Source organism: Camelus ferus, chromosome 2 (genome assembly GCF_009834535.1).
Source record: "Camelus ferus isolate YT-003-E chromosome 2, BCGSAC_Cfer_1.0, whole genome shotgun sequence".
NCBI lineage: Eukaryota > Metazoa > Chordata > Mammalia > Artiodactyla > Camelidae > Camelus > Camelus ferus.
The window spans coordinates 33073940-33100048 of NC_045697.1; the positions used below are offsets into that span (position 1 = coordinate 33073940).

The 26109-nt window shown below is 34.0% G+C and overlaps 1 protein-coding gene across 1 annotated transcript in view; it reads right to left on the minus strand.

Annotated features, from left to right (window-relative positions):
* Positions 1-13944: 13944 nt before the first annotated feature.
* GABRG1 (gamma-aminobutyric acid type A receptor subunit gamma1) overlaps positions 13945-26109 on the minus strand; it is a 65249-nt gene continuing 53084 nt past the window's right edge. Inside the window, exon 9 of the mRNA XM_006183377.2 lies at positions 13945-19589. Within this exon, the coding sequence (XP_006183439.1) occupies positions 19320-19589 (270 nt within the window). The 3' untranslated portion in view covers positions 13945-19319. The remainder of the gene's footprint in view (positions 19590-26109) is intronic.

Consider the following 26109-nt stretch of genomic DNA (forward strand, 5'->3'; position numbering starts at 1 on the left):
TAGGATTTCATCAGATTGAGGGGGAAGTAGAGGAACAAAGTCACAAATCAAGTGGCGCTTGAGAGGAGCAGTAGGTAATTCTTTAAACTGGAACCACAGTGTGCTTAAGGGTAGTAAAAAGGGCTAGGAATATGAATAAACTCAGACTGTCATTGTGGGATTGTAAGTGATTCAAGTGAAATTAAAATATATGGAATAGAGAAAAGAGTATCAGACTGAAAGGGGGGGAATTTGTTTCCAGTTTGTTTTATAAGCAGATATCTTAAGTCCTTTGTATGCTGGACACTGTGCTAATTACATAACTTACAGCAATTAGCAAGAACAAATAAAAACCCTGCTCTGATGGAGCTCATAGTCTGCTGGATAAACATACAGTTTAAAAAAAATCACAATGCATGTTATAGTTGCTAAGCAGTATTTGGGAGGAGAGTGGGAGGTGTGGGCAGGGAACTAAGGCAGTACACATTAGATATTAGTGACATTTGAGTTCTGATCTGTAACCTCTAGGTGTTAAGACTTCAGTGGAAGGTGGAAGTTTCTGTAGAGTGAGAGATCAGCATTTACAAGCCCCAAGGCCATGCAAGAACAAACATGCTGTGGTCAAAAAGGCGAGAGGACAGCCCTTGAGAAAGAGAGGTGAGAAGAGTTCAAGCTGGAAATCAGAAGTGGCCAGTCCTGGGTTCAATCCCCAGTACCTCTTCTAAAAATAAATAAACCTAATTACCTCCCCTCCACTAAAATGAAATAATTAAATAATACAATAAGAAGTGGACAGATCTGTCACAGACTTGGGATGGAAATTAAGGGGTTAAAACAATGGGATGACTTAGAGATTTCATGGCACGAAGAGTGCATTTTTTAAAAATAAATTCTCATAATCAATGTGGAGAGTGGATTGCAAAAGGCAGATCTAAAGACAGTGAGACACTTAGGTAAGTGTGTAGCAAACAGAGGAAGAGAGAACATCATACTTGAGTCACTAAGGTCATAGGAGTAGGGAGACCAATTTCACTTAACCTCTCTGAGCCTCAGGTTCATCTGTAGCAAATAAAGATGTTGGGCTAGATGGACTCAGTGAGCTTTCTGATGGAAAAATGTGCCCAGAGTGTTTAGTTCATGTACTACAGTGAAAGGAGCATCCCGTCCCCGCATGGGCCCTCAGAGAGTAGTGCAGTAACGCTTTGACCTAACACGTAGCTCTGAGGAGCTAGGCTGCAAGAGTTTGAAAGAGAAAGATAAAAAGCAGCCACAGGAGAAAGAAAGGAAAGCTAATAAAGTGAAATATCTGCTGGGAACTGCTTCACACAGGCTTATTTGTGAGGGTTCCTGGGGGAAACAAACAAACCAGAACGATGTGAAACTTTCATCAGAAAGCCCCAAGCCACATGAAAACTGCCTCCTTCCAGGTTTATGCACAAATTTCATACCGAAGGGATTTCATTCAGATTTGTGGAATATTTTCCCCTGAGCCCAGGAACCTTTCATCAAAGCAAAAACGGAAACCTGTTACCCCTGTCTAGAGACAGACGGTGCTTCCTCCAGGTTGAATGTTCAGCTCCTTGCTCTGTGTGCTGGCACTTCAACAAAGAGTAGAGATTTAAGTGTAGGTGTTTGGCTTTCCTGTGCAACCACATGGAAATCAGAGTAAGGATTTTCAAAAATAAATATCTGAAGTAATATCCAGGTTCCTGCCATTTTTAGCGATAATGCAGGAAGGACTGGGTAGGAGCCCTCACCTGGCCTGCTCATTCTCACACACCTCTCTGATTGTCAGAATTTATTCAGTCCCGGGATCTACTGGGGGCCCCCTCCTGCTCCTTCTTGCTTCTTTCGCATTCTGTCTTGTTCTTACTTAATGGAATTAGGATTACATGTATAAACTATTAAGCTTCAAAGGCCCTTTAATAATCATATAATCCAACATCTTCATCTTACCTCTAAAGCAGCTAAGTAGTTAAGTCTATGGCATTCTCTGCCTTCTCCACACTGTCCAGGGTTAGGACTGAATAAATAGGAAGAAGAGGCTACTTTTCACATCCCTTAATAATGAAAAAGTCTCTATCCAGTGCATCGGTCTTTCTGTTACCATGGAGGCATTATCTTTGCCACAATTCTGAATTTAGTGTAAGGAAATACAATGGTATTTCTGTTTGTGAAATTTTCTAATTCACGTATTAAGTGTTTTTCCTAAATTTTAAAATACGGTGTGCCTCGGTCTTCACAGAATTTTAGCTAGTGGTTAAGATGCAACGTTGAAGGTTAAATGCAACTGTTGAAAAGCATCAGGTTTTACAAACATTATAGGTAGTATCAAACTCTTCATTCTCTATGCTCTACAATGCTTCACTTTATTATCTTTCTATGGCTTCTCTGACACTGTTCACTCATATGTCTCATACATGCCTGCCTTCTTTTTATACTATAAGCATCTTGATGACAGAGACTGTGTATTCTTCATTTTTTTTTTATTCTAAACCTCTAAGATTATACCTAGCAAAAAGAAAGGGCTGAGTGAATAGTTGCAGACTGGATACTTTTTTAAAAAAATTGGAGATATTGTGTCACCTATGTTAAATAAGCAGTATAAAATAATGCAAAAGTACATATGTCAACGAATTTATGTCAAGGTAACTTAACTTTAAAGCTTTTGTACATATTGAGAGCTGAGAGAAATTTGAAAAAAATGACTTAAGCAATTTTTAACATGTTCCCAATTTATTTACATAAAATCAGAAAAGAAACAAAATTCTAAAAGAAGCAGGATCACTAATATGTATAGTTTCTCATTTATTAAAGTTATATAGTTTTAAGAAATATTGGCTTGAACTGGTTTATCATCTCTAACTAAAGAAATTTTGTGACTAGTCAGGATATGCAAAGGATTTCTGTACGTTTTTATTTGTATAAGCAAATAGTGAGCATCATCTTTAGCAATAATTGTATTACATGTGCCAACTTTAAAGTCTGCATTTCCAAGTACTCTGTTCATCCAAGGTTGAACTAAACTTCTCAACAAGAGGTAGACGTACAGTGAACACAGCTCTTAGACATATAGTAATGTTTGTCATATTGTAATTTCAAGTCTTCTTACACTGAAATCATTGCTGTTACATAAGGAAAAGCACATTTTTCAGGACTTCAGAGGCAGCAATTTATTTGTCTCCCAGATTTGGTGTTAAAACAGGGCTTGTATAGGTGATTATTAATCCACTGGCTATTACTGCCTAACTAACACATATTGAATCATCACCTACAAGCTGTAAACTGGGGGCAGCAAAGAGCCCCATCAGCCAACTTTGGCTGAAGTTTCCTTTGGATCTTGCCAGAAAAATTTATCCTTGGATTTCTTCTTTTTCAAGGCAGCAAAGAAACTTTGTGTACAGTTTGGACATGTGAAAATATGTTCCATCTAGCTTTGCCCCTTCCTAAGGGCCACATTGATAAATTCAAGAACATACTTCTGTAGATATACTCTAGAAGAACATTTCTTAAAATGCATTCTATGTAATTCCAGTTTGATTAGATTTCCCCTTTTCAAAATAGTAAAAGGATTTTGTGATCAAATAGTTTAAGGAAACTGCTTAGACAGGCTTCTTCATTGCTGGACTTCTCAGGAGCTTCAAAATTGTGCATCATCTGTCTCATGAAAGGAGATAGAAAATACAGTATTTTCCAAACTTAATGACTACCAAATCTTTATTCAGCCTTAAAGCATCTTGTGAGAAGAGTGTTCTGTTAAAAACACTTGTAAAAATCACATTCACGTTAATGGGAAGAGAAGTGAAAAGTATATTGAGTTCGAAAGTTAAGGGTTTCTTTAGAGAAAAAATAAATTCAAATGACAAAAAAATATATTTTATTCTTCTCTATATCAAACCATGAAAGAAGGAAAACAATACACACTACACACACACATACACACACACGCACACCATATTTAGTCAGGCTAATCTAAGTTCAAGTCTTAACTCTGCCATTTACCAACAACATGACCTGAACAGATAACTCTAGTACCAAAACTTTCAGTATCTCATTAAAAATAACTACCTCACAGGAGACTGCAGGAATTGAATGAAATAATGTCTCAAGCATTGCCACTATTTAAGCACATGTTGACGATGGATTTTCTTTCCTGACAGGGCTCCATTTTCTACCTTCATTCCCTTCCCTAGCCAGGAATTTTTCAAATAGTGGAATCAAGGCATCCATGAAATCATTTATTATGCTTTCAAGATGCCTCTGAATAAAATGTGCTCAGTGAAATTTTCTCGTGGTAGAGAAAAATTAAAGAAGGAAGATTATATAAGCTTAGACTATTCAACTTTGTAATTAATTTATATAAGTTCAAAAATACTATTTTTGATAACCCCTTAGTACATACATATTCCTTCAGTACTTAACTTGGTTTGAAATTTCTTCAATAATGGTAAAAATTGCCTAAAAGAAATAATGTATAAATTCTTTTCTCCAACTGTTATTTTCCTTGAAATATTAAAAGCATATTTGTATATGTGCACATTTATTACTATAAATATTGAGCTAACAATATTGTTGTAAATTGTCATATGAAAGTCATAACAGATAGCCTGTGGCAATGGAAATTTAGCTTTGGGAAAATCCTCTGTGAAGCAACATCTTTGTGATCTTTGTTAACATTTACTTTATGTAATTACGTGCTCCTCTGTAAGATGTATAGATATTGAGGTATTGCTGATCACAACTCTCTTGGGTTATCATTTTAGAAGGTCTTGGCCATATGGCCCAAGAATATTCACAGTCAGTCATAGAACCGTGGCACTACGATTATTGAATTATATGTGCTAGAATTTTATATAAAATGTATTACTTATAATTATGCAACAAGTCTATAGTTTTCTTTTTTTTTCTTTTCAGATTTTAAAATATATTTTCTGGAAAATTCAAATTGAGAGGTTTTTAAACCTTATTTCTAGTGTGTTCCTTGAAATATAAAATAATTTCTTGTTAACTGTCTCTGACTCCAGTGCCATTTCCCCTTGAGTCACGTGTTGTAATACCTAGTACTTTCATGTTAATCCTGCCTGCTTTGTGTTGTCTTGTTACTATTGTGTAATTGCACAGAGAATTCTAAAATGTCTCAATTCTTTCTCTAGTTGATGGTTTATCTTCTTTACACTTTCAACTTTGGTTACGTGAGTTATCTTTTTTCTTCTCTCTTGTTTCACAAGTGAGTTTTCTTTTTTTACTTTTTAATTGTTTGCCTGTGTTTATCAATTCATGTTACGTTTATCAATTTATAATTTTTTTCTTTACTATGTTTCTTTTCTGGTTTTCCTGCATTTGTTGTATTGTTTTGTTGACTTTTCAATCTATTTTTTTATTGATACTGATAGCATTAAATACTGCTCATTTACTGGATTAAATATATACTGCATCCCATACTTCTTTAAAAATAAATTTTGTACATTCATTGTATTGTAATCAAGGTATAATTATGACTCTTTTTCTTTTTTGAATTATTATTTCAAAGATTTTTTTCAAACAATGGTTATTAGCTTCCTTTTATGTGGTAACTGTTTTGGCCCCTGACTATCTAAGGTTTACAAAGTAGAGGACAATCAATCAATGAATAAACATGTGTGTATATACTTTTTAAAGTTCCTGCTTGTAGTAAGTGCTACAGAGTGAATAAATAAGACTCAGATCAATTAGATATAGAGAACAGAGAATGCCTCTTTTTTCATTAAAATTAAGCTTAGAGCTACAATATAAGCAGGAGCCAACAAAGCAATTTAAAAGGGAAAGAATAGTCTAAGCAGAAATAATAAGTTATTCCAAGGTTCTGAGCTGTGAACACTTCAGGGTCTTTGAAATGGCACTGGACAAACTTGTAGAAGTTGGTAAGGCCAGAAACTGCAGGACTTTCTAGGAAATAAGTAACTGAATTAAGTCCTACCTTTTAATTGGTGGAAGGTAAAAAATCATATTGTTAAAAAAAAAATGTATGTTGGGAAATGTTGTTGCAACCACTTCTGGAAAATGCAATCTGTTATGCAACTGGTTCAGGAAATAATGGAACTCTGGAAATAAGATTTGATTCATATGCTTTCAAAGAGCCAGTCACATCTTTACTTCATTGAATGTATCATTTTAGTTTAGCTTAAATTTTATTTTAATTTTCATCTTGATAGTTTAAGGAAAGCAGGTCATGGTTGAAAACTACACCATTTAAAGACCATTAGGAAACATACATTTTCCATAAGAGTAGAAAAAGCATTTCAGCTTATTAGCTTTCTCTATGATGAATCACACAGTGAATCAGCTTTACACTAGGAAGTCAGCACAGCTCAATAAACTAATCAATGAACTAAAACTTGAGCATATGGTATACACACTGTACTCCCCCCAAGATATTTTAAGCTCATCAAAATAATCCAAAACCAGATGCAGATTCAATTTTTTTTACTGCAGCAGTGAAATTTATCCCAGAAATGATTTTTTACAAACACTTTGGAATTTTTATAATACAGTCTCATTCTTGAATGTCTACTTTCCTCACGTTCAATCCATCAATTAGAATATAATGGAAAGTAGCTTTGTAAAAACTGAGGAAAACTGTAATACAGTTGGCCCTTCATTATTATGTATTTATTGTCAAAGGTTAAGAAAGTGATAAAAACATCCGATCATGGCTTACACGCAGATTGATACCAATGCAGTCTTCCAGCATATGCTCAGCATCATAGAAAATGAAATAGGAGGATTGTGAGGTCCACATGCAGCTGGGCATACATGTCTGTCAGTAATTTGCTACAGGAAAGTCACTGTGCTAACTGTTTTCTTACTTTTGCTTCCTTTAATGCTTGCAATAAGCCTGTACAGTGTCCTAAAGAATAGAGGGTTGTTTTATTTTTTTAAATTCATAACAAGAAATCTTGGAATAAGCAGTCCAGCAAAGGTATAACAATCACTCTTTTTTTCTGTACATCAACTTCTGCATGTCCTAGTCTTCTGTCTGAATTCCAAGAGGAAGAAGGGGAAGGCCAAAAGCTGAAAAATCTAAGGACTGAGTGCAGACAGCAGCCTAGTATATTTCTTAAGAAGAAAAAGAAAAGCTCACTGGAGAGAACACCCAAATATTCCAATATTGTACTTATTTTTCGGTACTCACTTCACAGTGTCTGCTGCACATTCTGTAGAGTCAGTACATTTATTGTCATCCATGGTTTACAGTTGGGATGAGTGTGGCTTGAAAGGGTTAAGTAATTTTCCTGGTGCCCTGTGGTCTGTAACTAGTGGAGCTGGGCTGCAAACTGGGTGTCTGAATTCAGTCACATTTTCAACAGCTATATAAAGCTGCTTCCTATTACAGTCCTGGATCAAAAACTAATTATTTCAAGAAATCTCCCTTTCATAAGTCTTTCCCCTCTCATAAACATCAGGGGCAGATATTAACAATTTTGGAGCATCTGCAAGGTGCCAAACATTTCCGTAAATATTATCTTTATTAAATCCTTTGTAGTATATGTTAGCCCTACTATTTAGATTAAAAAAAAAATAACAAGGCCTATAAAGTTAGTTTGTCCATAACCACCCAGAAGTAAGGAAGTGCTGGGATTTGATTCTAATTCTGCGTAATTTCAATGCTGTTTCTATTTTTGCTACAGAAGTTTTGTGATTTTCCTAAATATAATGACTGTTGCTGATACTACACATTTATATCCAGTCTGCAAAGAAGATTGTAGAAGTAATTTTTCTTCTGTATATCTATGTTCTATAGATAGATATGTAGACATATGCTTAATTATGGTAAAAAAGAAACATGAAAATTTTATCATCCTAACCTGTACAGTTGGGTTAACTATATTTACAGTATCATGCAACAGCTCTGCAGATTTTTTTCGTCTTGCAAAACTGAAACTCTATATCCATTGTACAACTTCCCATGCCCCCTTCCCCAAGCCCTTGGCAATTACCATACTACTTCTGTTTCTATGAATTTCACTGTTTTAGATACTTCATAAAGGGGAATCTACAGTGCAGGTATCCCTTGCTTTTCAAAAGTCCACTTAATGCCACTGCACTTTTCTGGGAAGACCTACGTGGGTACCTGATTTTGCTAACCAGAATAAATCCTAAGGGAATTTTTGCTTTACAAAAATAAGGCAAAAAATGAAAATAGTGTTCAGCATCAGTTTTGCAGCAAGCTTTTATAGAGGCAGGGCTCACAGTGAATAGCCAGAATAGCACCACCAAGACCCTCTTCCAGGAACCACACTCCTCATCTCAGCATTAAGCCACCATAACTTTCAACTTTGTGAGCATCTGTACTTTGTCTCCATTTATTTTATGTCTCTGTTAGCAAGATGTGTCTTAAGGTAATTGCTTCTTTGCTTTACACTCTTTTATCTTAGGAAAGTTTTTTGCAGGAATGCTTTACTTTTGGATAGCAGAAGAAATCTTTATTTTTCTTTCTGTGGTTGGTTTATTTCTCTTAGTATGTTGTCCTCAAGTTTTATCCATGTTGTAGCATGTGACAAAATTTTCTTCTTTTTAAAAGCTGAATAATACTCTATTGTATATATATATACTAAATTTTCTTTATCTGTTTATAGCCATTGGTTGCCTCCACTTTTTGGCCATTGTGAATAATGCTGCAAAGAACATGGGTGTGCAAATATCCCTTTGAGATCCTGATTTCAATTCTTCTGGAGACATATATATATATATCTCCAGAAAGTAATTATGTGGGCATATATATATGATTGCTGGATCATTATAGAAGTAATTTTAATTAATTAATTAAGAATTTAAAACATGAAATATGTAGATTCCATTTGGAGGTTGCCATTTTTTATTTCTTCCTGCATCTCTGCAGTCTCATGTTAGGATAATTAACTTTTGGCCTTTGACTTTCCAGTTATATAGGTTAATATAATCTTGTCTCTCCGATCTGTCAGCCCCTTAATGAAATCTGTTTTGAATCCCATCCTGGACATGTATCTTTGGCTGACTTATTCTCCAATGCCAGTGATTATAAATATATATAATATCTTACATATATATATTTATAGTAATACTTTAGGACTTAGGCTGAGTATGTGGGGCCTGGATGCATAGAGAGGCAGCTTGTAGAGTGATGTAGAGAACAGGCTGTCAGGCTGGCATGTCAGGGTTTAATCCCAGGGGTACTATTCACTTTCTCTGTGTCCTTGGACAAGTATCTCAACCACTCTGTGCCTCAGGTTCCTTTCACATAAATTGCAGATTAAAATAGTAACTATTTAAGGATGTTGTTATTATGAATAAACTCAGGATAATGTCAAGTATACATTGTGTACTAGCTAAAATTACTCTTTCTTATTGTCACATTATATTTCATTACCCACTCTTACGTATTGTCAGAAGCCATTCCCTCACAATTCCTTATAGAAGAACATGGCTTTATTCTCACTATACTTAGTTCAGTGTGTCACCTGCAGTTTCCTGTATTACAGTTATTTGCCCAAGGTGGTTAAATCAGAATTGAAATATGCTATGCTTGTGTATCACAGATATTTAATTGCAGACCAGTCAGTACCATCTACATTTTCAAGTTTCACCCTCATGCATGATTGAATTTTTGTGTATAGTTCTGGGCACATTGTAAAACTCAGTATGTACTATTTCACTCCAGTTTACAGTAATTATTGAAGTCAGAAACTATATCATATTCATTGTTGTAACCTTACCTAGAAAGGAAGAGCTAGAAGGACCTGGATCTTGTCTTTCTTGGTCCTGCTTCAATTCTTCCATTCAAATTGTCAAGAAAAAGAAATGTACAATAGAGTCAAAGAAAAAAAAACACTTATACTAACCGGAATTTTGGCAACAAGTGTCAATTTGAAAAAAATCTAGTAAATTAGCCCTTTGCTCTTAGAACAAACACACCTAGATTTACTGCACCAATGTGCAAAAATAATACCTGCCTGTATCAGAGAAAATGGAGCTGGAGAGACAGAGAAGCTTATTTGATTCACAGGTCAAGTTTGCCGAGGCATCCTGGTCCAGTCATGGCTAGTGACTGTGCAGGGAGAGGCACAGAGCTCAGAGTTGCCCGGGGCTGCCTCTAGCTCTTGTTTTCCAGGTAGAGAGAAAGTAATTATTTGACCATGAAGTTTATTAACTATAATCAGTTCCGAATCCCTCAATGTGTCCTCAAACATTGTTATGGGTGTTTTTCACTTTCCTTTCCAAACGCCTCCAGCCTATACCCTCTGCTCCATATTCTAGAAAACCAACCTGTATGGATTGGATCAAATGCTCTCTTGTTCTATGGCTTCTAGTTAGGTTTGCCAATGAGGAGACTAGCAGAAGATCGGAGGGAAAAAGGGAAATTATGTCACCAAGGTATTTATTCCACAGGTTCCCTCCAAAAGGATTGCCACAAGTTGCCAGTGTCCTTCAGCTGAAGGTCACAGTGCCTGTCATAGGCCCTTCTGCCCACAGCTATTTCTTTTTTGCTCCCTGCAACTACTGCCTCCCCTCTGGTCCTTTGGACCCAGCTCCTGCTTCTGGAATTTCTTTCAGGATTCTGGAAGATGCTTGGAGGCTTTTCTAGCTTTTCCCATGCTTTTATAAAGTGTCCTTTTATTAAACCCTACCCAAATCACACAATTAAACTATCCTGTTATTCTCCTTGTGGAAGCATGACTGAAAAACACATAGAAAGTACTGAGTTAAGACACATTTTATTGTCTTCCTTCCTCACCCTTGAGAAGACAAAGTAAGGGAATGTAGGAGGGATTATGCATGCAGTACAAATGGTTCAATTCTTTTATAACATGCCTTAAACTCATTGTAAATACAGAATTTACAAACAAAAGACTTGAGCTTGATGTGTGTCATGTGCCTGGGCCATCCGAACTCTGGCCCACAGTTTCTCCTTTGCCAAATAGAATGCTTAGTATTGGCCTCTCATGTGGCATAGGCTTTGCTGCTGGTCACCTTCGATCATTAATTTAAAATTTTGCGTAGGAAAACAATATGCTAATATTAATTATTAAGATTAATGCAAAGCTAAGTTTTTCACCGTTTCAAAAATTTTATGGGAGTAAACTTTTAAAAAGACAAGTCATAATGAATTGAAATTTTAGCTCAACAATTTAAAGGTTAAAGGCTAAAAAAATTAAAAATCTGAATCTTAGTATGAATATAAACAGTTTTTAGTAGCATACTTGAATCAATATTCAGAGATCTTATTTATGGTAAATGTTGAGTGCGTCATTACTATGGTTACCTATTGTAGTACTATCATAAAAAAGCTTTCCTCTTTTATTCAGATTATAAAATTTTTAACAAATTTCTGTGACTATTTGAAATGTAAATTTTAATAATTGAAATGCACATCCTGAAATCCAGAGAAAAGCACGTGAGTAATGTGCAAAGTGAATTAAATATTTATTCCAATGAAATTATTCAGAAAAAGCTGCTTGGATTTTAATACTGTGAAAAATGTTAAAAGCAAGATTTTTATATTGACACAACAACTTTAATGAGGAAACACACCTTATGCTGTCTCAAGACGGAAAATATTAACATTACTTTAACATTTGCATTTATCACTTTTCTTTTACTTAAAAGCATCTTGTGTCAATCTTTTCTCTAGATTAATCTACTTTATCTACTTCAGACAACATTGACATAATTATGAAGCATGTATTTTCATCAATAAAACAGATTTACAATAAGATTTTTACAGATTCAAAAAAGAGAACATATCTTTGATTAATGTCTCTTGAGAGGATTTGAGATGATAAAGTACAGTGCAGAGCATTATTTTTTAAAAATTAAGAAAATGTATTTTAAAAAAAAGTACTGTCTTTTGTAAATGGCGCAATAAAGTTATTCCAGAACAGGAGTTGGCGAACCTTTTTTGTAAAGTGCCAGATAAGTACGTAATGTGGCTTTATGGGCTGTTTGATTTCCGTTTCACCTACTCTTCCCTGCCAGTATAGTACAAAGGCAATCATATTCAGTATGTAAACAAAGCGGTTTGACTATGTGCCAGTAATCATTGCTGTGGCCACGGTGTGCCACCCCTTTTTCTAAAAAGTCAGCACAGGCATAGCTCATTTTACTGTGCTTCGCTTTACTGTGCTTGGCAGATACTGTGTTTTTTACAAATTGACGGTTTGGGGCAACTTATGTCAAATAAGTTTATTGTCACCATTTTTCCAACAGCACTTGCTCACTTCTTGTTTCTGTATCACATGTTGGTCATTTTCATAATATTTCAAACCTTTTCATTATTCTTACATTTGTTATGGTGATCTGGGATTCGTGATCTTTGATGTTACTATTGTAATTATTTTCGGGCACCACAAACCATGCGCATGTAAGACAGCAAACTTTGTTGTTGAAATGACAACAAAGGATTAAGAATATTCTATGAGCTTAGTTTATAAAGCAGAGGCAGGGTTTGAGAGGATTAGCTTCAAGTTTGAAAGAAGTTCTATTGTGGGTAAAATGCTACCAAACAGCATTCCGTGCAAGGGAGAAATTGTTCTTGTAAAGAAGAGTCAATTGAAGTGGCAAACTTTGTGGTTGTCTTACTTTAAGAAATGCCACAGCCACACAAGCCTTCAGCAGTCACCTACCCTGATCAGTCAGCACCATCAATGTGGAGGCATGACTCTCCACGAGCCAAAAGATTATGACTTGCTGCAGGCCCAGATGGTTAGCATTTTTTCAGTCATAATGTAGGTTTTTAATTAAGGTGCGTACTTCTAAAAGAAATAACACTATTGTGTACTTAACAGACTACAGCCATCTGTAAACATAACTTTTACATGTACTGGGAAACCAAAAATCTTGTGTGATTTGCTGTATTGTGATATTCACTGTATTCTGGTGCTCTAGAATTGAACCTGCGATATTTCTGAGGCATGCCTGGTAATCTGTGTTATATTTGATTGTTTATCAGGAGTAATTTTTCAGAACACTTGTAGTACTTGTTTAAAATGTTTCAGCTGAAATTAAGTCCACATTGTAAATAACAAGTAAGGAGATAACAAAGATTATGTTCTGACAGGATAATGTAGGGTTTCTGTGCTTTAAACAGAGATGAGTAGGTTGCTTTTTGGGTCTAATCATCTCTTATGAGAAGAAAATTTGTTCTTGTGTTGGAATATGAACAATCACATTGTCATCAGAGTAGTTCTGTGTAATTGAAAGAGAAGTGTCTGTACAGCTAGAGGTACCTATCTTTAATTTCAGGTATGTGAACTTGGAGAACGTATTTAATAGACTGGACCTCAGTTTTTCCATCTGTTAGTTAGAGCTCTTTACTTTGAAGAATATGTTATTAATATATGACACATTTAAAGTTCCAGACACATGACAGGTGCTCAAGAAACAATAAATCCCCCTTCATCTTCTTCAGTTATTTATAAAAGTAGCACTGGGCCTGAAGGAAGAACCATAATTTTTTTTCAAAGTACTGTATTTTAGTGGCAGAGAAGGGAAAAGTAGGAGGGTGAGGCAGAAGATAACCTCTTTCCTGATTTTCTGGCATTTTTTTCCTTCACTGTTTCCTCAAATGAAATAATACATTTTCATAACACAGGGTGTTTGGAAAGACCCAGGTATTAATCCTAGCTGATATATTCTGTGCTCATGGATTCACCTGTGGAATACTATCTGGCAGTTCCAACTAGGATGAAATCACAGGTTATTAGAACAATCCAGAAATTCATAGTCTTTGCAGTGAAAATCATGCATAAACATTAATTATCTTTGCCTATCCTTTTATAATTTAACTCATTTTCAGGACTCTCTACCAAAGAGAAACTCTTAAATTTATTTTCTTAAATGAAAAAAAATGTGAGATAACACTGATCAGAAATTAACTTCAATGCTAAAATCGTGATTACATACTCAAACAATAAAGGGACATATCTGTATGAAAACTAAAAAAAAGACACATTTTAAGAAAATGTAACTCTTTATTTCATAACAAGTTACTGCATTTATTTTGCACTTAGAATCATTAATGTACAGAAGACTGATAAATTAAAATACCTTTGCCACACTCACAAAATACTCCCCGAAATGGTGAGGCAGAAGCAAATGACAGAAGCCATTACAATCACAAGCCATAAGACTTTACTATATGAAGTGACTACATACACTTAATGGACACAAATAACTTATTACAGTGGTTTATCAAGATCCAAACAACTTCCATTTAGGTCAACCATATCTTAAAAGTCCTTTGTTTAGCCCTTTTTGGCTTAACTGAATCACAGTTATCACAGACTCAACCATTCAGAGGCTCAAAGATTCCAAGTACATTTCACTGTCCAATAATAAAATTAGTCTGTTCTGAGACACATATTTCAGAAATTGTTTGAGAATCAGACATCAACTTCCTGGATTTGTCTGGTCACATAGCAGCCTAATTCTATTCACAGTTCTCCCCCTTTTCTCTCTTTGTTCAAATACATTTTTTTTCTTAGTTTGAAAGAAAAAAGAAAATTATTTGAAGAGAAAGCCCTTTTAGTGGGGAACAGATTTTTACAAAAATAATAACAATCTGGACAGACCTGCCTTATGGTTCTGCTTCAGGAGATTACTCTTTTTCGTCATCCCTAATGTGGGAAACACATAGATCAGTAGGAAAAATAAAATCTGGTTAAAATGTTAAAAGTAACAGCAAACAAGACTATAATATATTCAGAATTTCCTTGTGGTGTTATAGTGTCTATTTACACACAAATACCTACTATTCAATACAGGACCCCTTCTCTTGTCACACACAGCACATTACTCAGCTTCATGCTGCCACTTTTCCTTTCTAGTTCAGGATCTGTCTTCCCCCTTCTCCACTGAACTTCAATCACCAGAATCCTGACCTTCATTCTCTCTCACCTCCTGTACTATGGTAGCTTCCTAACTGGCTTATCTTACTCTAACATAAAACACCAATAAGGTGAAACGTCTGCTGTTTTAATGATGGTTCATCTTTACTCAGGTACCTTAGTGAACTCTTCACAAGTCTGTATCACCCAGCCTCCTGAAGTTCCTATTCTTGCCTCTCTGCCATAGGGTTCGACAAGTCTTTCTAGCCTCATCTTTGCTTGTCTTTAGATGAATCTTAACCTTCAATTAAAATGGAACTTTTATTTGTGCTCATGCTGCTTTATTCAAGCTGTTTACTTAACTGGAAAATGTAGTCTCTGTTAATCTCACCTATTGACATACTGAATTCTCAAGCTCCCATCTCTAAACACACATTCTCCAAGAAGCTTTCCCAGGGTTATCCTCCCTCCCTTAAATTGTATCACTAATCTTCTGATTACATTATACTCTCCTGGAGAGTTCATTTTTATATTCCCGATTGTATCTAAATCAGTTCTTTATACATAGAAAGTGCTGCATAAATATTTGGATTAGGTTATGTCATTTCCAAAATGCAAGCACAATGACCTTACATTTACTAGAGCAATGTGGTTAACAGTGTCTGGAAACTCCATTTGGAATGTTTTGATAGAGACTTGGTGATGGTTTCTGTGACTTTGCAGTGGCCTGTCAAGGACTTCCTAGCAGTAAAAAAACAATGATGACCAAGAGAAACGTAATACCAAGTATGCCTGGACTTCATTTGGTGTGACACCGAGGAGTTAAATACATTTGGTAATATAAAGAAAAATAGCTTGGTCGGAAATTATTTTCAAAATATTTGTGGTGAGACAAATTCTTAATCATTAAATATCTATGTCTGAACTTCAGTGCTAAGACCGAAATAATTGTGAATTTTGTATCTTGCGACAGGAAATTGTGCAGCAATGAGAATAGGCATGCATATAAAACTCTGATAATTTTACACATGTGCTTATTCACTTATTATGTGTTTATTCAATTATTGGTTATTAGTTTAAATTTTACTCAAATCATCCTATCTGAATCTCCTGAATAATCAAAGTACTAGATTACATTTCTTCACAACTTGACTTGAAATATAATTTCACATCTTACAATCACAGGTCCTTGATGTGAGAGTACCATCAACCATTCTTGTTGATACTGAATCATTGGCAAGAATGCAGCCCTCATTTTGGGTCTTCTTCTTCTTATGCTGAAATATGGTATATTTTGTGATTAAATACTGATATCAGAATATGAGACACGCCAATGGGGAGGCTCCTGGGGATTGTCTATATATTTATCCACATTGATTGTACTTTAACCTTCAGCTAATCAGTTTTGAAAACTCTTTAATGAAAACTTTATCTTTAAAATATAATGCATCCAATGAATTGCCTAATTTCTCCTTACACTAACACTTTTATATTTAGTTAGATTTACTCTTGAAATTTGCCCTATTCTTACCGAATTCTCAGTTAACCTAAGTTCTTTTATTTATTTTTTTCTCAGAAACTACTCGACATTTTAGGAATTGATTTCAACTGAGTCTATCTATGCAATTCAAGAATAGATAAAATATTATCATGCAATTGTAAATCCAAGACAGTACAATCATGCCAGTCACAACTTCCCTTCTCCATACTTCTAGAACCTGATCGCATATTTAGAGGATGACTGTATGTGAATTAGCACTTTTACAAATTGTTCTACTCCGATTATCCTTCCCTTCATCCATATCCACTCTTATTGGTCTATATTTGCGTTCAAAGCATTTAAAGCTGCCAGGAAACACAAGTGCCCATGATCCAATAAAATTAAGGTACAATGCATCTAGAGAAAGAGGATTTAAAAAAAAATATTTCTCAGGATTAAAAAACTAATACTTGCAAAAAGAGAGAAACAGAGATTAGACTGCATTCCCCTTGAAAGTAAGCCCTTCTTGATTTCTTGTAAAAATAATCTAACTATATTTTCACTTTTACAATCTCATTTTTAGAAATAATAAGATTTGTACACTTCCCTTTTTGATCTGCATATTCAAATAGGACTGCTCAGAACACCACTGGCTTTGAAAACAAAGCACTTGTTTTAATGGTATATACAATGGTTGTATAGAGAAAAGCATCTGTCATACTTTTATCAATTTTATTTCCACTTATAAATACTGTCAACATTTAAAGCCCAGTTAATGGAACACTAGTGAGACAATCAAAGCTATTTATATTAAGCATTTTTAAGTATTTTTAAATATGGTCATGCTTAGATAGACTTGAAAGAATCCCAGAATTAAAATTGCCCCCATGATAATGAGCAGGCTATAGATTAGAGCATGTAAATAGCCATGATATTTTAGTGAAATGATTTATTCTTCACTGGTACTTCATTTACCATTTACCTTTAGATTGATGTTTATTTTTAACATTTTTTTATTGAGTTATAGTCATTTTACAACGTTGTGTCAAATTCCAGTGTAGAGCACAATTTTTCAGTTATACATGAACATACATATATTCATTGAGATTGATGTTTACTTTAAGAATATCCATCAATACTCAGTGTTATAGAAATGAATGCATGAGCAATTTGTAAGTGAATATATACATGGCCAAAGTTTAATTTGGCTCTCCATTCAAAAAAAGCAGTGTCGGTGGATATTTGGGCATTATCATTTATCATGCTTACTTTTTTTCTGAGGTTTTTAGCAAAGTGAAAAAATTCAGATGCAGGTGGTGGACAGACAGTAAAATGTATTTAGATTTAAAAGAACATTATGTATTCTAAAAATGTAAGTATAACCATGCCAGAGCCTAGTCAGGTATTCACTGACCACGTGGGGAAGTGTACTAAAAACGAGTGACAGGTGCACAGGTGATAGCTTCCTCCACATGCCATGAGCTAGGCCTTGATCATAAAACGCTTCATCCTGATAGTTGCTCTTGGCAAATGGAAATAATTTCTAAAGGCTATCTCCAAGATCATTCTGGTAACTTTTCAGATAATTAGGTGATGGTGACTGACTAGAGAGTTCTTACCAATAGTTGATAAGCCAAACTAGTTACAGGAATAGAATAATTAAAGCCTAAGTTTAACTTTCCTGACAACAAAACAGACATTTGGGAAACATTAACCAATAGGCTTTAAATGGCAGTAGGACTAAGAATCGAGAGCTCTCTCACACGTGGGTTTGTTCGAGGTGCCTCCAGCAGAACTCCACCTTTAACATGATTTTTGTGCCTGCTCCCATTTTCTAAAGAAGAGACGATCGTAATGACCATGATTTTTGGGCCTGCTCTTATTTTCTAGAGAAGAGAATATCATTACAATTTATGAAAAAGTAGCAACACTGAACAGGTCCAAATTTAGGAGCTAGGAAAGGTGATGTACAACACAGGTCTAAAACTGTGTTCCAGAACATTTCTGGTCTCAAAAAATGTTACTAGTATGCATGTAAGACCATATCCTCAACATGAATTTCAACTCAGTTTGCTAGATACAAATTCTTTAGCCACAATGAGTAAATACAAACTCTGTTCCTCAATGTTTTTTTGTCAATTTAAGGAATGTAACACTTTTGTAGAGGATTTAAAAAAACAATTATTTCTGCATTTACTTTCAGTGTTGGTAGATCTAAACATTTCAGTTTTCATCTCTTCATTCTTCATAAATACTATGAGGCAGAGAATAAAATGGTTAAATGTTAACATCCTTTCTTATTTTTTTATCTTGTATTTAAAATAAACGAGTTTGATGATCTCCATTCAAGTTTGAGAATCACCAAATCTGTAACTGGAGTTCTATTTAATATTTTATCAGAAAATGAACTGGATTAAAGATGAGGTAAAAACTGACCTTTTCTTCTTTAATTAATAAACAATTTAGAAATAAATTAATTTCTTCTTGGGAGTAAGACATCTTAGAAATCAATAAAAGGAAATTGTGGCTTTATATTTTCAACTAGCTCTATTCCAAACAGAGCATACGAATAAAAAGGGAAAAAAAATCAAATTAGCAATATTTTCTAGGCAAAAAATTATTACATAAATATTACACATTAGAGTAGGCTACCATTACAAATGAAAGATTATATTTAAATAATAAAATATGTATTAAAATTAATTCATCTTTGAAATATGAATCACAGAACTTATAAATTCAAAACCCTAATATATGCAAAAATAAAGAAAATTAAAGTACAAATATATAATACTATTTTAATATACTAGATTTTCCAACTAATCCATCTTACATAAATTTAAGTAAATTAATCTGAAAGCTGTTACTTTATTTACCTATGAAAGCCTTACAATAGTTAAAATAACTTCATATTTTAACCACTGGTTTCTCTGCATTTTGAATTTAAATTTCATGTTATTGAAGGCCAGCAGAGTACATGGCTTTAGTCAGACTTATGATTGTTGCCTAGTGAGTAGAATTTATAAGTAAAGATAGCCAACCCAGTAAACCAGATTAAACAGGGCAAAAGCCGTTGGGAAAAATATTCGAGAATAGGAATCAATTTTGGCAATGCGAATGTGTATCCTTCCTTCCCTCCATGAGCCTGTTCTGCAGTCTTCAAAGCAACAGAAGAAACTGGCACAATCTTTGCCCTCCAGACACTGATACCCATAATCATCCTCCCCTTGGGGCAGAGCAATGCTATTCATTGGAATCAGAGTAGATCCAGGATGGAGTCCAGATGACATCTGAGTAAAACAATGAATGAGTTTTGAGGAAAAAACAAACCCAGCATTAAAAAAGATCAACTTGTCCCCTCAAGGCAAACTCTAAAAGACTGATAAGAAATAAAAATAATCTTATTTTCTCCAAACAAATATTCAAAACAAATATTCAAACAAATATTCAGTCCTAACATGGTTTTAAACCATGATTTACTTTGTATCACATAACATTATTTTACATTACAAAGATTTTGCAGGAAAAAAACACTCAGAAAGGAAACATATTTTATACATTTAGAAAGTTGATCTATTAAAATATAGTTAACCATGAATCCTATTTTAAAATGAGAATAAACTATATATTTCTATGATATTTTACAGTATAACATTTACAGTGTTCTAAATATCTGTTGGTTTGCTATAGTTACATTCTGCACTTTATTTTAGTAATAGCAAGGATAAATAGTAAAGATGATATTTTGATAAAGCTGAACACTTTGAGAAGCTGTGTATGAATCAAAATGATATGAGGTTTGCAGTTGTGGATAAGGGCAAGGCCATGTATTTGGGAGAAAGAATGTGCAGGAGTTAAAAACTCAAGTTTGGGAACAACTGGTGTTCACAATTCTGCTCATTCTACCAATGTAGTTGTCTTCATAGCTGAAATGATTTTAGCACCGAATTTTTGTGATGGTTGTGATGAGTAAGTTTCATAACATGTAAAATGATCAGTGCTATGTCTTGCCCAGTAATAATAGCTGTTGTTACTATCAGGATTATTTGGGACTCATGTCAAATTAAGTTTTTATGGTACTAGGTTTTAAGTAAAACTTTAATAAGAAGAATAATTTTTTTTAAATATAAAAATTGAAGCATGGCGAGGATATTGTGGAATATTAAAGCCATCATTTTGGAGTCTGGATATGGTGGACTATTAAAGCCATCACTTAGGCTGTAATTCCAGCTCTGCCCAGTAGAGTCCTGCAACTTTGAACAGGGAGTCACTGCTCTTTTGCTGTACCAGATACACAGATCTGTTTGATGATTAAATGAGATGATATACATAAAGCACCAAGCAAAATATTTGAAACATAGCACATATTTAGCTGCCAATAAATAACATTTATTGTTGTTGTAATTGCCGCTGCTACTATTGATTCCTGAAGAGGATATATCAAAATTGGCTATAAAATATGTGCTAAAGCAAACAATAATAACAACAACAGAAACTTGGACCTTATGAAAATGTTACTGGAAAGAAATACATTAATGAACACATGAATAAAATGGCAAGTAAAATATGAATGAAGATTGCCATTTTAGTAACTCTTCATCTCTTAGAACTTCCAGATATTTCAGGGGTTACTTTAAGATGTGAATCTCACAATCTATAAATAAGTCAGTGGTTTTATGATCTAAACACTGAATACAATGCTGAAATTAAATAGTTTTAACCTGACCTTAAATTTCTAATGAAAATGTTTATGAAATTTTTTTATGTTAAATTTTGAAATAAATACATCTCAAAGCCATGAAAATTAAACATTGTATGAGAAAGATTTAGGAAGTTAAACACACAAAAATTAGAATTTCTCAAAATTTGGACCTATATTTAAACCCATTTTATTTGTAAGAAATACAAAATCTAAACCACTAAATATTAAACCTTAAGTAGATAGAAAAAGAAGCAAAAAAATCACAGTGATATTTTAAAAAGATAAATGCATCACACAAGTTGTAATATCCATATTAGAAACAAAATGTGCAGCCTGAAGATAAGAAGCAATGCCTTAAACACAAATAAATTCATGACTCCCCTTGCCTGGATGCAGCATTAAAAAAAAAAAACAGGCAGTATATTATTAAATGTTAATAACATCTTTTGAGGTTGATACTTGGGGATACTTGACTAGACTCCTAAATTTTAGTGGAGCACTAAAATTATGTACAGAAATGAGACAAATTGGTATTCATTTTCTTGTCACTATGTTTATAGCCTATGTTTCAATGTTAATCAGAGTGAAAGTGGTTAAAATACCAGTTTGTTAGTTGGTAATTTCAAGATGATAAGGCATAAAATCCATTCCATATATCACTCAGAACTGCCTTATATAAGTGGAAAGATGGTGTATTTGATGGAAGAGAGCAATTGTGCATAAGAGAGGTAACTAAAGATTAAAGTGCACAAAAATGGAAAAAACCTGCAAGTGGACATTTAAAAAATGGACTAATCTCTGGTGCTTAAAATCGTGGAGAGTGTCCTTTAGATTGATACTTTTCTAGTTTCCTGCTGCCTCCCCCAAAACACCACAAATTCATAAATTCAAAGAACCCACGCTTCATTGAATGATGAATATGACTAGAAATCAATTTTACGTGCTGAGAAAAATAGCCAAAAAGCTGACACATTACCAGTAAAATAGTTTTGATACATAGATTTGTGACCTGGAAACCACTGACAAATTGATTGGAAGACTGTACACATTACAAACCTCACTTTTCTGAAGTACAACTATATAACCCACCTTATAATTTCTCAGATAAAGATCCTGCTGCCCCCAAAATAGCAAACATTGTATAAATAAAGTAAATCTGTTTAAATGATAAAAAAGAAACAGCACAATGGAATAGAATTTTCTTTTACTTCAAATGATGTAGTTCTGAGAATAGTTCTGAGAATATGCCATTTTTTTTTTTGTTATTTCAAAAAGTCACTAAGAATATAGCTGAACTTAACATTTTGAGACATCAATCCCATTTCCACTATTAAAGATATGTATGTGTCTGGTTATAGCTTAAATATTCTACTACTTATAGATTAATCATATAGTTAAGCACATAAAATATATTCTAAATGCCAAGACATACTAATATCAAATAAATAGTAAATAAAACATTTATGTACAAAGTATATTTATGTATGCATTTATAGAATACTGTAATTACTATTTAGATTATATACTGATGCCATTAATAATATATTAAGTATTAGCAATATGATTAGCAAACATTAGGCCATGTTATTGATACTATGAAATACTAACATTATTATTTTAAATTTATAATTTAAAACGTTGCACATGAGAATGCCACAGTAAGCATAGATGTTCTCCACTTCACTTTCACAAAATCCTAGTCAAGTATCAGTCAGGATTTCAAAAATTACAAAATCCACATCAGTGTTAAAAACAGACATGAGGTGGATTTGGGTGATGCTGAGTTCTCAGTTTTTGTATTTCAGAAATTAGAAGTTAATGGAAATAGTTATCAGAGGAAAGTAAAAAAAAAAAAAAGTAAAAGAAAAAGAAAAGAAAAAAGAAGGAAAGAAAAGAAATACAACTAATTCTGAGGGTTGGGACCAAAGTTGTGGAGCAGAGAATTTTATTCTTCACTTGTACATTTATATATTGTGTAATTTAATTTGTTTCAACAATGCACAAGTAACTTTCTTGATGTATTTCACATTTCACCAATATCAAATAATCCTTCCTGGGAGCTTTGCCAAATACCATTACAGGAAAGAAAGTTTATAATTTGTGAAATTTTGTATTGATGCAGCTTTTCATTATTTTTGTGCTCTGAAAGGTAGAAGAATGTTTATTCATATACATATGCACTGACTGAAAATAAGATCTTTCCTTTGTGGAGAAAGGGCTATGGGTTGGGGATTGTGGGCAAAAACAAAAAACAAACAAAAACAATAACAAAAAACCTTCTATACATTATCTCCATTCTGATACCTTAGTTCTACTCTCAGTAATATATTGCTTCTTGAGCTACTGCAATAGTCTTTAAGTTTATCTCACTGATTATTTTGCCATTCAGGTATGTACTCTATACTACCAATAATTGTCTTTCACCAACAGATACAAATATGCCATCTTGCTTAAAAACATGCATGACTTATCAGTGCTGATAGGGCCAAATCTAAATTTCTTGACATGACTCAGGAGACTCTCCATATCTTGGCCATAAACCACTTTTCTACCCTCAACCTGGATTATTTTCTTTCCTAATATTTCTATTTGCTTAACCAGCACTATCCAATAGAAGTTTCTGCAATGATAGAAATATTCTGTATCAGCATTGCCCACTAGTTACAGGTAGCACTTGAAATGTGACTAATGCTACTAAAGTACTGAATTCTAAATTTTGGTTTATTTTAATTAATTTAAATCAGCCTAGCCATGTGGCTAGTGGCTAGCTGTTGTATTAGACCAGCAGCTTGTGAAAAATACCAATCTACTTTTTATTCTCATACGTGAAGTCGCCTCGACTTGGCTCACCTGGTTTCTTCTGTCTTACTCTTTCTAATCTGTTCTCCTGAAAACTGCAACTTATTCTCCAAAGAACTAGTGCAACATTGTCACACTTTCTCTGTAATTTTCTCTATCACATTACTTTTGGAAGAATTAGTTTACATACATTTTGAATATGTTATTTACACTTGAAATGGAAGAAGGCTACCTGCTCCACAGTGGCTTATGTTGACAGAGCCTCTTCTCAACGTGATGTGCTTGCTAATAAGTCAGTGTATCGCAGGCCATGTTACATGATGTCTCCAAATTTCCTCAGTGCAAGGGATAGGCCACTTAGGTCAGCCTTTGTGGTACCTGTCTCTCATTCCATAAGAACGTCTTTTAAAATATCTTTAACTTATATCATAGAAAATATTCTGTGACTGAAGAAGTATTTGAAACCAGTTACCTAATTGCTAATATCCTTATAGTGTCTTTGTTTACTTTTGATTTTTATATTGAACTGTTATTTGTCTTATACTTTATTATCTTATGTTTACATTTCTAACGTGTTTTTCTACAACTAGATTTAAAGATCCCTGAATGCAGAGAACACATTCTGTAGTTACTCTCTTCAAAGTGTCTTATCCAAGGTTAGTGAAATAAACTTCTGTTACTTAATATTCTAACCAATTGAGAGATCACAAATAAGCAAATTCTATCCTCAAATGGGTATATCAGGTCCCTCATATAGATATAACATGGTTTTCTGAGATTTCTCATCTATGGGCTGAATATTTGAGTTTCAACGTGAAATACTCTTTTTAGTCGGCTGGTTTCCTGCTACTGCTTTTCTGTGATCTTTACCTGTTTTATAAAGGATCTTGATTCTATACTTCAACATAGTTAACTTACTAGATTTTCTTGAAAATAAGTTATTGACACAAAAACATCTGAATCAGATTCTCAGTGAGTAGAAATAAAAACAAAACAAAATGTTTTGGATGGTAATATGGGCCAAGTCAAAATGTTACTGACATTCACAATAATAAAAATAAAGAAGAAAGAAAGAAATACGGACATAAGAGAAGAAGGGCAGAAGGAAGAAAGGAAGAATGAAAGGAAGGAGGAAGGAGGGAAGGGGGAAGAAGGAAAGTAGGAGGGAAGGGAAGGGGAGAAAAAAGGAGAGTGAGAGGGAGAAAGAGCAAGAAAGGGAAAGAGAGAGGAAAGGCCAAATATATCATGTGGAAAGTAAAGTAGAAAGCATCTGTATTAAGTTCTGTTTTTCTTAGAGGGGTCATGGAAGCTAAAAATCTATTGTGTTCAAATATCATCTCTTCCTAAGTAAAATAAATTGGGATTTTCTGGGACTCTCAGCTAAGCTGTCAAAGAGATGTCAAGATGCGGATTTTAGTTTCATTTAATAACAGATATTCTGACCTTTCAGTGACTTTGAAAGCAAGTTCTTTGGTCCTGGCCTATTGTCATAAATAATTTGGTGAAGCAAAGGGAAATGTTGGATTTCAAATCATTCAGAATTTTAAGCCTGAAAAATAAAGTGGGGAGATGGAAGGAGAAAGAGAGCGAGAGAAAGAGAAAGGAAGATAAACTCACAAACGATTGAAACAGGTATAAAGGCAAGATGCTGCAAGATTTCTGGGTCTAGACTTGCATTTGATTCTCCTGGGCAGAGTGGAAGAAAAAGACAGATCCTGCGAACCCCTTAAATAGAACATTTTGGAACAACAGCAAGCAGAGTTGTCTATTCTTCATAAAAGTGTGTTCTGATTTACCTGATTAAGCAAGACCATATGGCTGCACACTGAACTAGGCAGGGAGTCAGATTTGATTACTGATCTAGTTTTTCACTCCAAGTGTCATTTAGTACTGAAGGAGCTCATGAAGCATATAACTGAACAGAAAGAACAGACTACAGATTTTATTTTGGATGGCTCTAAATAAAATATATATTTTTTTGTACCCAGGTAGTCAATTACATGTCAGTTTAACTTTTTTGATATTTTGCAGTTTAGTTCTTCAAAGCTCTTATTTAATTTTTTATTCCTTAATTTTTCATCTTTAGTATTTTGCTTCCTGGGCTTGATGCTAAAATTTAAATACTCAATATATAGATGTTTTTCTTGGATAACTATTCTAGAACAATATCTAGAACATGAGTATCTTTAACTAGTATTTGATAAACAAATGATTAAATGAACATCATAATTTTAAAGTGTGCACTCCAATGTTTCTGCTTCCTGAGTAAATGAGATGTCTGGTAAGGTGGTTGAGAGACAAATCTGGAG